The 12,687-nt window shown below is 39.0% G+C and overlaps 1 protein-coding gene across 1 annotated transcript in view; it reads left to right on the top strand.

The window, feature by feature from the left end:
• Positions 1 to 12,687, top strand: part of gpc6b (glypican 6b) — an 84,737-nt gene that overhangs the window by 22,192 nt on the left and 49,858 nt on the right. Inside the window, exons 2-3 of the mRNA XM_008328538.2 lie at positions 53 to 211; positions 12,092 to 12,483. Coding sequence (XP_008326760.1) covers positions 53 to 211; positions 12,092 to 12,483 — 551 coding nt within the window. The remainder of the gene's footprint in view (positions 1 to 52; positions 212 to 12,091; positions 12,484 to 12,687) is intronic.

The raw sequence follows: 12,687 nt of genomic DNA, 5'->3' as shown, positions 1-12,687 counted from the left end.
GGAAATAATTTTCACAAAAACAAACGCTTCATCCTTTTATGTTGTTTTCCAGGTGAACATCTTCGCGTATGTCCCCAAGGAACCACGTGTTGCACGCAGGAAATGGAGGATAAGTTTGGCCAACAGAGTAAACTGGACTTTGAAAATTTGGTGGATGAAATGAGTCATGAACTGAGGAGCACGTTTGTTTCTCGACACCAGAGATTCGACGGTAAGTCTTCGACTTTATTTCCAAAGCTTTGGACTCATTATGTATAAATATATACAGTCCTATTTCATGTTCCCCAAGTTTTAATTTTCAACTGTTTTAGTTCTTCACAGTTGCACAGATTTCTGCACAAAAGTTAAAGAAGCGAGGGTGGCTTTTTTCCCTCTTGCTTTTTTTTTTCTTCGTTAATTTGAAGGGATTCACTTTTTTGTGCAAGTGTATCCGTCCTCCCTCAAGAGGAGTTGTGATGTGAAAATCTCATTAATATGTCTTGCTGTGGAGAAGGCTCTTGTTGGATTAGACAAACACGGCTTCTCGCACAGCAGATTGACAACTTTAACAGCTGTACGCTGCCAAACTCTGCATTATTAAGGTTGTTTGGTGCTCCTTCTGCTGCATGTGATCTTGTCTCGGCCCCTCTGTGACTGTCTTGACCACCACACGAGCACACAGCCTCTGCTATGGGAGCAGATGTGCCCATTACTGAACCGAGCTCTATGGAGTCAGCTCCTTGTAGATACTATTTAATGAGAAAAAATAATCCCTCCACCTCTCTACATTAGGCCGCGTAGAGAGCAGCGGCTTATCGCTGTGGACAAAGAGAGTGAAGGGTAGTGGAGGTGAAAATTGTCAGCCAGTCGCCAGTTTTCTTAAGCATTTTATTAAGGATGCGGCTTGAAAAAAGTTGAGTTAATACTTACAGGCCAATTCAAGATTACTGTGTTTGGAATATCTTTGTCTGTGCTTTATAGTTGGACATAACACAGAGACAAATACAGAGTTCTATAATTACTCACTGTGAGGAGACAGAACATCTGCCAATAACCATTAATTCCAAGTCATTTCTCCAAATGCAAGTCTTCTTTTGAAGTCTCCTATTTATATATTCTTCTATATTCTTGTAACATTACAAAAACACATGCTGTGACGACTTAAAGAAAATATACAGAAATACATCAGGTACTTTAGTAGGATGATAAAAAATAAGTTAATAATCACATTTAGTAGAACTGACACTACAGACTTTACTTTGCAAATTATGAAATCAAATCCAGTGTGACACGTGAGTATTACATGCACATGAACAGCAAAACGTCTTTGTTACTTAAATATAAAAACATAATTATATATTAATATATATTAATATTATATAATAAATGCAAATGCACTGTGTAACATGATTGTGCAATGATATCATAATCCTGTAAATCTCCACCATGAATATTAATTATTTATGTGTAGAAAAAATACTACTAATCATTTGCTGGTCACTATCTGATATTTTATCTATTTATTTATTTATAGAGTTTCCCCCCTGTTTACCAGTAAACATGTACATATTGAAATAAATACCATATTAATCTTAATACTTACATGAATAAATCGACTTATATGCACTTTTTTTCACACGTCCAAAGATCCAACAGGCTACTGCATACATAAATATACATCAACATGTGTTATTTCTCTCTAAAACCGGGGTCTCAATTCAGCTGAGGGTCTGTGCTGCCATTCTCGTTTCACTGGAGGGCCATATCAGTGTTCAACGGTCAACACAGAAAAACAAAATATTATAAATGGGATGTGGTCCCCGGGCTGGGCATTTTAGTCCCTCCTCTAATGTATCGCTCCCCCCAATGATTCCATAATTTATTTTGTCCAAAATTATTACATTTCACGTCCAAAAGGGAAGAGTTTGGAGAGAAGACATGAGCAGTGGGCTCTGTCAGTGTATCCAGTGTCGCTGCTAAATAATGGTTGAGTGATTAATAGAGCAATTTAATCCTCACCAGTCAATGTCCTGTGTCCTGGGCTTGTTCTCCACAAACCATTCAACCTCCCGTATGAAACGAATACTATTGAGCCACAGTATACAGCCCTCAGATGATTGCACGCTGCCCAGAAACTCAATGTCACAATGACTGGGTGATGTCTGTCTGTTTGTTTTTTCCAGGAATATACAATTCTTTGACCTGCATGTGGTTCCTGGAAACGTGCATAAATAAATAAGTGTTATTTTGATCAGCTGCTGACAGGATGGTGGATGTCAGGAGCACAACTCCATTGAGGAAGGAAATGGGGTTTGTCCAGCAGCACTTAGATGCATGACTCTAGGCAGCCCTTATCCTCCCGAGGTTTGCTGCCACTCTCCATAATTTCATCAACGTCAGATGCTCCGTGCAGGTTTTCAGCTCCACAGCACAGCTGCCGTTTGGAGACTCCGTGTCTGCTGAGGGTCTTGACTGACCACCCGCTCGGGAAATATGTCGTATTGATTGCCAGATTTGAATTTCACTTTTATTTTTATTTGTTATAATTGGATCTGAGTGGTTGGAGTGGCGTTGTTGTTAGTTTTCGGCAGGAGATATCAGGTGTGATTTAATACGTCTCTGCCATGAGAAGAACAGAGCACATGGAATTCAGCAGTTCAGTTAGTATTTCAAACTTCAAACACTCACTGAAATAATACTGAGGCCAAACAGAGCTCAGATCAGTGCTGGAGGCAGTTCAGCTCCTGGATAAAAAGGGTGGCGTCTGGAGTCTCTGTTGGTCTCTCTGCTAATGTGTCCCTGGACAAGGCACTCAATCCTAATTAGCTCAACATTTCCAACCACTAGGAAGCATCAGTCTGTGTTGGTGGTGTGTCCCCTGGAAATGTCCAATGAGGGGAGTGGGGGGGGGGCTGCTTTGCACAGAAACACTCACACATTAGGGGCAGCGGCTACAGTAATTGCAGTTTCTTTGTCGCCTTTTTCCTGCCTTGAGTGATGATTGTAGGTAACACAGTGGCATGTTGCCTTACAGCCGGAAAGTTATTATATCAAGGCAGAGCTCTAACTGATCTGGTCTTTCTGTACAGACCTTGCACGTTCTCCCAGTGTGAGCAGAGGTTTTCCCTCGCAGTCTAGTTTCCACCTGCAGGTTGATTCACACTTCCTGACCCCACCCCCACCCCATATCAATACAAATATTTACAACATACCCTCAGGTCGACACATTAACAGTGAGTTCTGCGAATGGCCATCAGTTCTGCAGATCATCTGCTAATTACGATAAAGTTCTATTCAGTATAATTTCATAACTGTGGAACAAATTGAAAAAAATACTAAAATTTCCCCCTCAATAGCGTTGCAGTAAACCTGACATCATAAATTGGTCATAGGTGTGAGTGTGACTGTTAATGGTTATTTGTCTCTGTACATGGCCCTGTGATGGACTGGTGAACCCTGCCGTCGCATAATCACTGTTGGGATTGGTTCCAGCTTTCTGCGACTTTGAGAAGGATTAAGGGATAGAGAATGGACGGCTGTTTTAGGGGGGGGGGCAGATTATTTTGCCTTGTTAGTTATACTTTAAAAGAAGCAATATACTCCCTCTCTCTGTTGTTATGCTGACTGCACAGTATTGCCTTATTCACAGAAGCAGCGCAAACACTCCGTGTGGTGAATCCTTAAGGAATCAGTTCAGTCAGAAATTTGAACTTATATTTATTTTATATATATACTGTATATACACATACACATGTTTCATTCACTCTTTATACAGTAAATATGTAATCAGATTAGATAGGGGGCGCTTTAGGGTTGATTCTTTGCATGTAACACTCTGTTACAGTTGATCTGATTTTGTATCAGCTACATTGTATTAACTATATGGTGATTAGTTTTGCTTGAATTATAGTACTGAGTACTTGTACTCAGGTTGCACTGTGGTTTAAAGTTAGGTTCAAAGGGCTTTGTCTCTTATATTGCTCGTTCTAACTATCATCACTGTCTTGACTTCAAAGTGATTGCCAAATGTTAGCACCTGTAAAACTTACAAAAGTAGACCAGCGGTAGTTCCGCTGACATTGTGTGCTCTTGTGTTTAGCAGGAAGTTCAAATGTGAGGGATAATAATGAGTCGTGGTGTGTAATTTTAACTGTGGCGTCCTGCCACTACAGTGGTCCTTCAAGTACCGCTCCAAAGGGAAGGATAAATGGAGAGGGCTGCATCAAGAAGGGCATTCTGGGTAAAAACCTGTGCCAAATGCTAAATGTGGAAAAAATGGCAACGTTTAAAACCGGGAGAAGCCAAAAGAACCAACATTAAAGCTGGAGGACATAACAGTGGGTGATAATTGTTGTTACTATATTGAGAAGTACAGGTACACAAGTCAATGGAGGTGATACTCTTAATTGGCTCAGCGTGAACTAATTTGAGTCTTTTGAAAGTAGCTTATTATTTATTTTTATTTTTTTATTTGACTGAGTTGATTCAGATGCTGTATTACATCCACTGGCAGTTGAGTCTGTCGTTCCACCTACACAAAGTTAATGTATGTGTAGGATTCCTTTTGTTTTTGCAGCGTTATGTGATGTGAATTAATGTGCCTGAGAGAAGCTGGCCAGCCTACGCGTACCTGACATTGCAGCCCCTTGTATCACAGACAGAGGGCACCGTCTGGACGCAGCCAAGACCATCTAAGCAGAAACACGGGTATATCTGAAACTAGTCACGGATTACATCTGTTTGATTTCATGTCAGACATGTTTGCGCACACGCTGTTATTGCTCCGTTAATATGCAACTTGTGTTTTGAAACAGCGGGTCTGTTGTGATGATGATGCCAACGCTGGAAATCTGCGTATAAATCTATCATCCTTTTCTCCTCTGCTTATTAAAGACAAAATCATTCATCTTAATTGCTAATCAATTGTTGGCCCTCTCGACCACGTACACCGTGGTGCTGGGCAGCCTAACGGAATATTAATGTGCTCCAGCCTTCACGATTGATCTTTTGTTGCAGTCATTGATGCACACAAAAGGTTGTTGAATTTTGTTTATCTAAACAAGGAAAGATTGGGTGAATTCTCCTCGCCCCGCAGTGTCTGCCATTGTCAACGTGCCCATGGGCAAACATCTTAGAATGAAAGAAAGAAGCCCCGTGGATAACGCCAAACCAAGTGTGTGTAGATGAATGTGGAGCTGGGCGGTGCTGAAAAGGGCATGCTTGCTCAGCAAAGAGCTTCTTTACTTAAGAAAAACCTATAGCACCATTCATTTGGAGTGTGTAGGATTCAGGTAGAAGTTCCCTGGGTGTACATTTTTACACGGTTAAGGTTAGTTTATCATTTTTGTATGGATGTATGCGTCAGAATTTCAAATTTCACTCCCACTGCTCAGCCCTCTCCTTCCCACAGGTTTCAGGGAACAGTGATGGCAGTAGCACTAAAGAAGGGATGTCATTATAGAAATGTGGCAGCATAAGATTTCAGACCCTGTCAAGAAAGACTCCTGTCTCAGGTGCAGGCAGTCCAAGTCCAAGATTATACACTTCTACCGCTTTCCCCTGAATTAGCAGTGCTTTGAATTTATTCTGACCAGCGTTCTGACCCGTTCTAATAAGGTCATTATAAATGTTCTAGGTTCTGTGTGGTCGGGCTCCCCAATGTGGAAAATCCAGTGTTACAGTTAAAACCGTCTTCTCCACCATCCTGTTTTTCAAACTGACCAGCAATTGAAATATTTAAAGGCTCTCCTTGAATGAAGGCAGTTTGAATCCATGACAGAGCAGAAGAGGAGCTGCAGAGGGAATCGACCAATTATGACTTACCTTGAACATATCACACTCAAAAGAGGAAACTGAAATTGATCTCATAGATTCTGGACATATATTATATATATATAATTTTACTTTTCCTCCATTTTGTTGTGCTGTTATAATAATAATAGTATAAATATCAGCTGCCCTCCCAGAGTACATATCAATAAACTCTGCTGTTGTCACTTTATTCTCAGACACACAGCAAAGTAATTAGATTTGAACACCCCACCACCACCACCACCACCTCACCCACCACTCAGCCCTTACCATTAAAACTTTTTATTACAAAAAATATTTTCAAAAATGACTTTAATTGATATTTTTTATTGTCTTCTGTATACTCGGTTTGACTTCCTTCATTTTTACATTGAAACCCGTTGCTCTTCACTTCATTTGTCTGACTGTATGCCAGCAGCATAGCGTTAAGCGCACACACTGCTCTGTGTAGACCAATCAAAGACCCAGTCTGTGACTGACACGTGAATTTAAAAGCACTTTCTGTGCTCTTATGAAACTGACAGTTTCATAGGAGCACAAAGAGGCTGTAGACTTGGCTTTGAAAACTTTTATTTTATTTAATACAATTCCAGTAATCACTGAGTAAGTTTCCCTCTTTATTGAGCTGTGGTTCTGCAGAAGCAGCGACTCGGTGGGTTTGGCTGAGATAATAGGCTGTTTACTTAGATATTTGTTTACACATGGTAGCTCGGCTAATAAATTACACGTAGTCAGTAACGATGCGCTGTTTGCAAAAGTTGGGGCTTTTTCAAAGGAGGCGAAAAAAAACAATATGTCTCAAAAAAATAATATACTCAACTCACAAAACTGTGTATTTGTCTTACATTTCATTTGCCGTGCAGCCCTGAAATAAGACGCTGCACTAATAACACAGGAACCTCTACTGTAAATATAGACTGAAATTTAAGTATCGGCTGGAAGATTTTACTGGGTAGAATTAATACAAACTCCCACCAGTTTTCCTCATCGATGCTTTTATTTCATCCAGAATCGATGACTGCAGCACCGTCTCGTAGAGCCCTTCATCTCTGAAGTCCTTCAGACTTCCTGCCCCACAGACTTTTTCATGAACACATCACCTGTGTTTTTCAGAATTCCAAATGCCCCTCGACTCCACAGCACATTTCATTTATTTTCTCTACATTTGTCAAGTCGTCCGCGACCAGGTGAAGTCACCCATTAACAAAACATCATCTCCTTTAACCACAAACTATGACTTCTGTCACAAACTAAAAATGGCATTTTTACTTATAGAATTCTTAAATAATAAAATACCACCTTTTTAATTTTCCTCTAAACTTGAAAACTGTTGATATTTTTACTTGTGTTAATTTCACTGCTCTAATTGTTTCTTTTTTCATAGTCATATTACTTTTGAAACAAAGATTTACAAAAATCTTTAACAAATGGAGCAAAACCCAGACCTGAGAGTTGAAAACAGAGATTTAATGATAGCAATAACTTCAGGTACAGGTTGACCTACAGTATGTAGGACTAGGTCAAAAAACAGCTTTAGCGACAGTGTGTCACTTGGCTGATGCGTCAAATAAAATCTAGAAAGAAACTAATACATGTGGAAACATGAACCTGATGCAGACTCTGCAAGAATGAGAACAAAGTCTGTTCTGGTCAGGACATTTCAAACGTCTTGAGAAAGCAAAAGAGAGAAAGGAAACTCACGTGGGAGTTAATTTATTTAGTTATTATTTACTTCATTTTCTTCTAGTGAAAACCTCAAAATAATAAAAATATATTATCAATGGCAGGGAATTGCTGGAGCAGCATGTGAGGATAAAAAGACAAAAGTCAGCAAAGAAAAAAGGTCAGGATTTAATATTATAAACACTTGGCTGCTATATGATGTGGTTATTATTAATATTCCATACTTTAATGAGAGAATGAAACACCAACCCAATGCATCACTACATTAATTCTAACCATCCAAACTACTTGTCAGACCATTTGAGACAAAAAGATCTGCCTGGATGATGTGTCAAAAACAACAAACAAGCAGTACAAGATTTTTTTTTTCAGCTCTGGAAAAGATAACAAAATTCTCCACAGCCTTCAGACAGAAAGAAATAAAAAAAACCATCAGCTTTAACTTACAGGAAGGAAAGAATACTGACAGAAAAGGCAGGTTTGAATTCTGGAAGAAGGGGAGGAGCTAAGACCCTGGTGAAGAGGGCGGGGCATTCAAAAAGGCGGGAAAAAAAAGGAGGAAGCAACAGGGGTTTTGAACAACAAAGACCAGGAAGTGGAGAACATGTAGAGAGACAAGAGGTAAGAAAGACAAGAAACACACTGAAAAACTAGAGTTTAAAAATATAAATCAGCAGGAGGTTTAACATAAATACAGAGGCTGGATGTGACACAAAACAGAAAAACACTCAACAATGAATCTAGGAGTGAAGGTTTTTACTAGAGCCAAACAACATCTACCTGTAAAAGTAGAGGCCCTGAGATTACTGTAAAATGAATGATAAAAAAATAAAGCTCTGAAGAAGACAATTAGGTTTATTATACATTAAAATAAAACTGGAGAGACACTCTAAAGCATTTTAGCCACAAACTTCCACAAAGGCTTAAAAAAATGTGCATTTTAACCCAAAATGATAAAACCTGTAAAAAAAAGTGCTTCTTGTTCCAGTCTGTTTTACACAGCAGGCTGAGATAAATTCAATGTTCTCTTCCTGAGAATCACCTTCAGTTCATTGACACCAGGCTATGTTTGTTTCTACTGTACATCATCCACATTTAAATATTTAGAGATGTGATTTGCTGGAGCTGGTAAATTTGCTTTACTCTGGACTTTGTTTGCGCACAAATGTGTATCAGATTTTCATTACACAGCCAGCTGTGTCTGAGAAGGTTCTCTTTGCTTTCATCTTCTTCTTCTTTCTTTTCCTCCTCTGGACGATCAGTGGTTAACCTACATTTTCATCTACGTCACGCTCTAGACATTGTCCCAACGTCTGCCAGTGTCCTCGCAGACGTCCACCCCCACGCTGCCTCCCCTGGGTTTAGTTCTGAAAAGATTCTCACTATATTGTCTCCAGAAGTAGTTGTCTGCATCTGTACGCAGCTTCCGCAGTCTAGCGTTGGAATTTTAAAATAGGAGCGGTGTATTTGAAGATTGCTGAAATAGAAACTATTTGACATCTCTGACACGGAGGACAGCCTTCATCAGTGGAAACACAGGCTCTGTCTCTCTTTATCACAGAGGGGCTGACTGGGTGTCTGCTCCGCTCAACTCTGTGTGCACATGTGGGGGGCTGTGGGGTGGTGGGGGGGGGGCAACTAAACCCAGCAAAATCAGCAACATCTAATGAACTCTTAAAATTCTACTGCCCGGCATTTTAGCCTCTTTATTCTGCTCCCCAGCTGCTGCAGCATTTCATTTAGACGGCTCTTTTAATTACGCTGACATTTTTTAAGATTTTAATAAGCCTCTGTGTTATTTTGTTTTTAGGTTTAGACGTTTCGTTGCTTTTTTTTTTTCATTTCAAAACTATTAAGACTTTTGTCATGCATTGTTACTAATTATGTTGAGATGTCTATTTACCCCAAATGCCTCAGAGTATGTCTCAGAGCTGTACAGCAACCATTCATAATGTAAGTGTAAGTAACTTTCAAAGCCTATAATTACACCTTATACACTAACAGTTTCATTCTGTTCATATTTCTTTTCAGACTGAAAAGAATCTGAAAAGTATTTCTTTTAATTAAATTTTGAAGCCGTCATTAGTGTGCACGTTGCTGAATGTTGAATGTAATTACCAGGAACACAACACAGCAGAGCAGGAATTAATGCACGCATAGTAAAGTAACTGTTTTAATGCTTCATTTACAGAATTAAATAAAGGACCCAAACTGTTGGGGTATTGACCAACACAACGGGTTCTGAGCACAAAGGGAAAGTGAAAAGGTCCTATCTTTTAAGGAAGCAGAAACACTCCATATTAATGCTGGGGTTTCCTTTCGTATTTTGCTTTTAGTATCTGCTTCAATAATGTGTCAATTAAAGCTCGTTAATGACCACTTCAGATCCATCACAGGTCTGTCAAGGCCGTTCTGATAAAAGACACTAATGTGCACCGCTCACACATTCTAGACAGATCACTAAGTGGTTCTATAGTCTGAGTGGATCACATGACCCACACTTCCTTGGAACGTCTTACAGCTACGGGTTCAGTGACATTGACAGGAGAGGAGGTTGGATGTGGCAGGAGTGAGGACAAACGGATGGATGGATGGATGGTTGGGTGGGTGGACCAGAAGTGGTGGCCATCATTAATTGTTTTCTTCAGTTATATTTATAGCAGAGTGAGAAGAGAATTTAGAGAGATATTTTAACAGCGCAGCAGAGTGAGAAGAGAATTTAGAGAGAATAATACTGTATCGAGATCCACATCATTAGTTTCAATTGTACCTGAATTTTTTAAATATTTGTATTTGTTCCTGTGCATTTTCGCATTTTTGCATGTTCGCGCATTAACTCACTCATTCATTCATTCATTCAGTCATTCATCCGTCTATTTATTATTACATTGCAATCAGCATTTAGAATTAATTCATGCAGGCCATTATGCAAAAATGCTTTTTTTTTACAAATTGATGCTTTTTTGAAATTGAAAGGAAATCTTTTTATTTTTATTCTAATGTAATCAGGACAGAAACAGAAACATTTCTGCTAGTAGGATTGAAAAGAATAAGTGTTTTCAACAGTGGCTGTAGATTTCTCAACATGACAGGAAATAAATTAAACCTGTTACCTCTACAGTTATGAGTATTCTGAGTCATTTAGAATACTTTTCAGCATAGTTTCAACAGCCAGTTGGCAAGAAAGTAAGCAGAGCTTTCACACCAATAGAGTTTTTTCTGTTTAAATTAAACATTCAGTGCACCGCTACTGTAAAGTTCTTAGGGCCACAGAATTTAGCAGTGCAGTGAACACTTCTTTGTCCTTGTCTGCTAAATAAAACTAAAGTTCAAGTACATAAGATAATTATTTTTCAGTTTAAATGTATTTTAAAAAAAGTGAAACAACCTCTCTAGATATTATTTGCATGTAATATATTAGCAGGCCATTTCAAGTACCAGCAAATTGCCTAGAGTTAATCATTTCTGCTCTAAAGCCTATGGTCATAGTGTAATTTAGGAACATAAAACTATTCCTGCATTCGTGGTGTAATCAAAACTGCAGCACAATCCCAAGAAGAAATATCAGTTTGGTTCGTCTTGGATTCAACAATTTCTCTTTGCATTTAAATGTGGAAGAGTTTGGAGCTTGCATTTAAATATTAATCTTGGTCCTTGAAAGGCAGGACTATCATTATAGGAATCTTCTCATCTCAGCTTCTGGTGAGTCACCGTCTCACGAGGCAAACAGTGAAGAGCCAGAGAAGAGAACGCAGAACGGACGCACATTATATAGATGACCTGTATTATAGACTCACCGTTTAGAAGAATGCGGTTTGTTCTTTGTCTCACAGCCTTCAGCTTTCAGTGTGTGTAGAAGGAATCCATGGGCAGTTGGAGTGTAGGAAGAATATATATATATATATGTAATATGTATTTTATGTATAATATGTATTTTTAACACTACCTTACCATACTACCTTAAATACGTTTTAAAGCCTAGTTTTAGGTAAATCTTTTCACATTCCAGACTTTTGTAAATATTGTTGTATATGTTGTTACAATTTTAGTAAATCAGACGCATGCTTTTCTCCATATACAAAAAGTGAAACGTTTCATTTAATTAACCTTAATTCTACAGTAAACCTAATGCCAATAATATGAAGAATGTGTGACAGATACTTTTATTTGTTTTTGTTTTTTTTATATTTTCAAATTTTTCCTCCTAAGTTTGTGTTTTTTGTCACTTTGTTATTTTTGTTACATCTATTTTTATAGTTGCACCAATTGGAGGGATCACAAAAAAACTAAATTTACTGACAATAAAGACCATGTTCTAATATTTTCTACTCTACTCTTATTACAACTATTAGGTTCTGTTTATTGTATTCTGTGCCGTTTTCTAATCTTCCCCATTCTACTGTATTCTATTTTTTCAAATCTGTTTTCTTTATTGTACTCTAGTCTGTTCTATTGTATGCTGTTCTCGTCAGTTCTATTCAGTACTGTACCAATTGTGTAGTATTTTCTGATGGGTTCCCCCGCCTGGCTACTACGTGTATCGAATAGATTTTTAGAGCCATAATCACATGTGGTGGACAAACTGACAGTGAGTCTTTTTCATTTCCTCTTCACCCAGAATTCTTCCTGGAGCTTCTGGAGAACACGGAGCGGTCCCTGAACGAGATGTTTGTGAGGACTTATGGAAAGCCCTACATGCAGAACTCTGAGGTGTTCGAGAACCTGTTTTCGGAGCTCAAACGCTATTACACCGGAGGGAACGTTAACCTGGAGGAAATGCTTAATGACTTTTGGTCGCGGCTGCTGGAGCGTATGTTCACACTGCTCAACTCCCAGTATGTCATCACCGAAGACTATCTGGAGTGTATTAGTAAGTACACCGACCAGCTCAAGCCCTTTGGAGACGTGCCCAGGAAGCTCAAGGCTCAGGTTACCCGAGCATTCATCGCCGCTCGCACATTTGTCCAGGGGCTCTCTGTGGGACGGGAGGTGGCCCAGAGAGTGACTAAGGTAAAAAAATCAAATCAAATAAATAAATCACACCATTTTAGCTAAATTAAAACAGTTAATCACAGGCTTGTTTCTGTCAGCTGCAAACCCTGCTGCTTCTGTTAAATATTTAGTACTTGACCTCACCCCAAATCGAACTATAGTCTACAAATTTGAACAAGCCTAAGGCCAAATAGTGTTTCTGCAGTGAGAACACATTTCCCC

The sequence above is a fragment of the Cynoglossus semilaevis genome, chromosome 16 (genome assembly GCF_000523025.1).
Source record: "Cynoglossus semilaevis isolate Cse_v1.0 chromosome 16, Cse_v1.0, whole genome shotgun sequence".
NCBI lineage: Eukaryota > Metazoa > Chordata > Actinopteri > Pleuronectiformes > Cynoglossidae > Cynoglossus > Cynoglossus semilaevis.
This window is presented reverse-complemented; position numbering and strand designations above follow the sequence as displayed.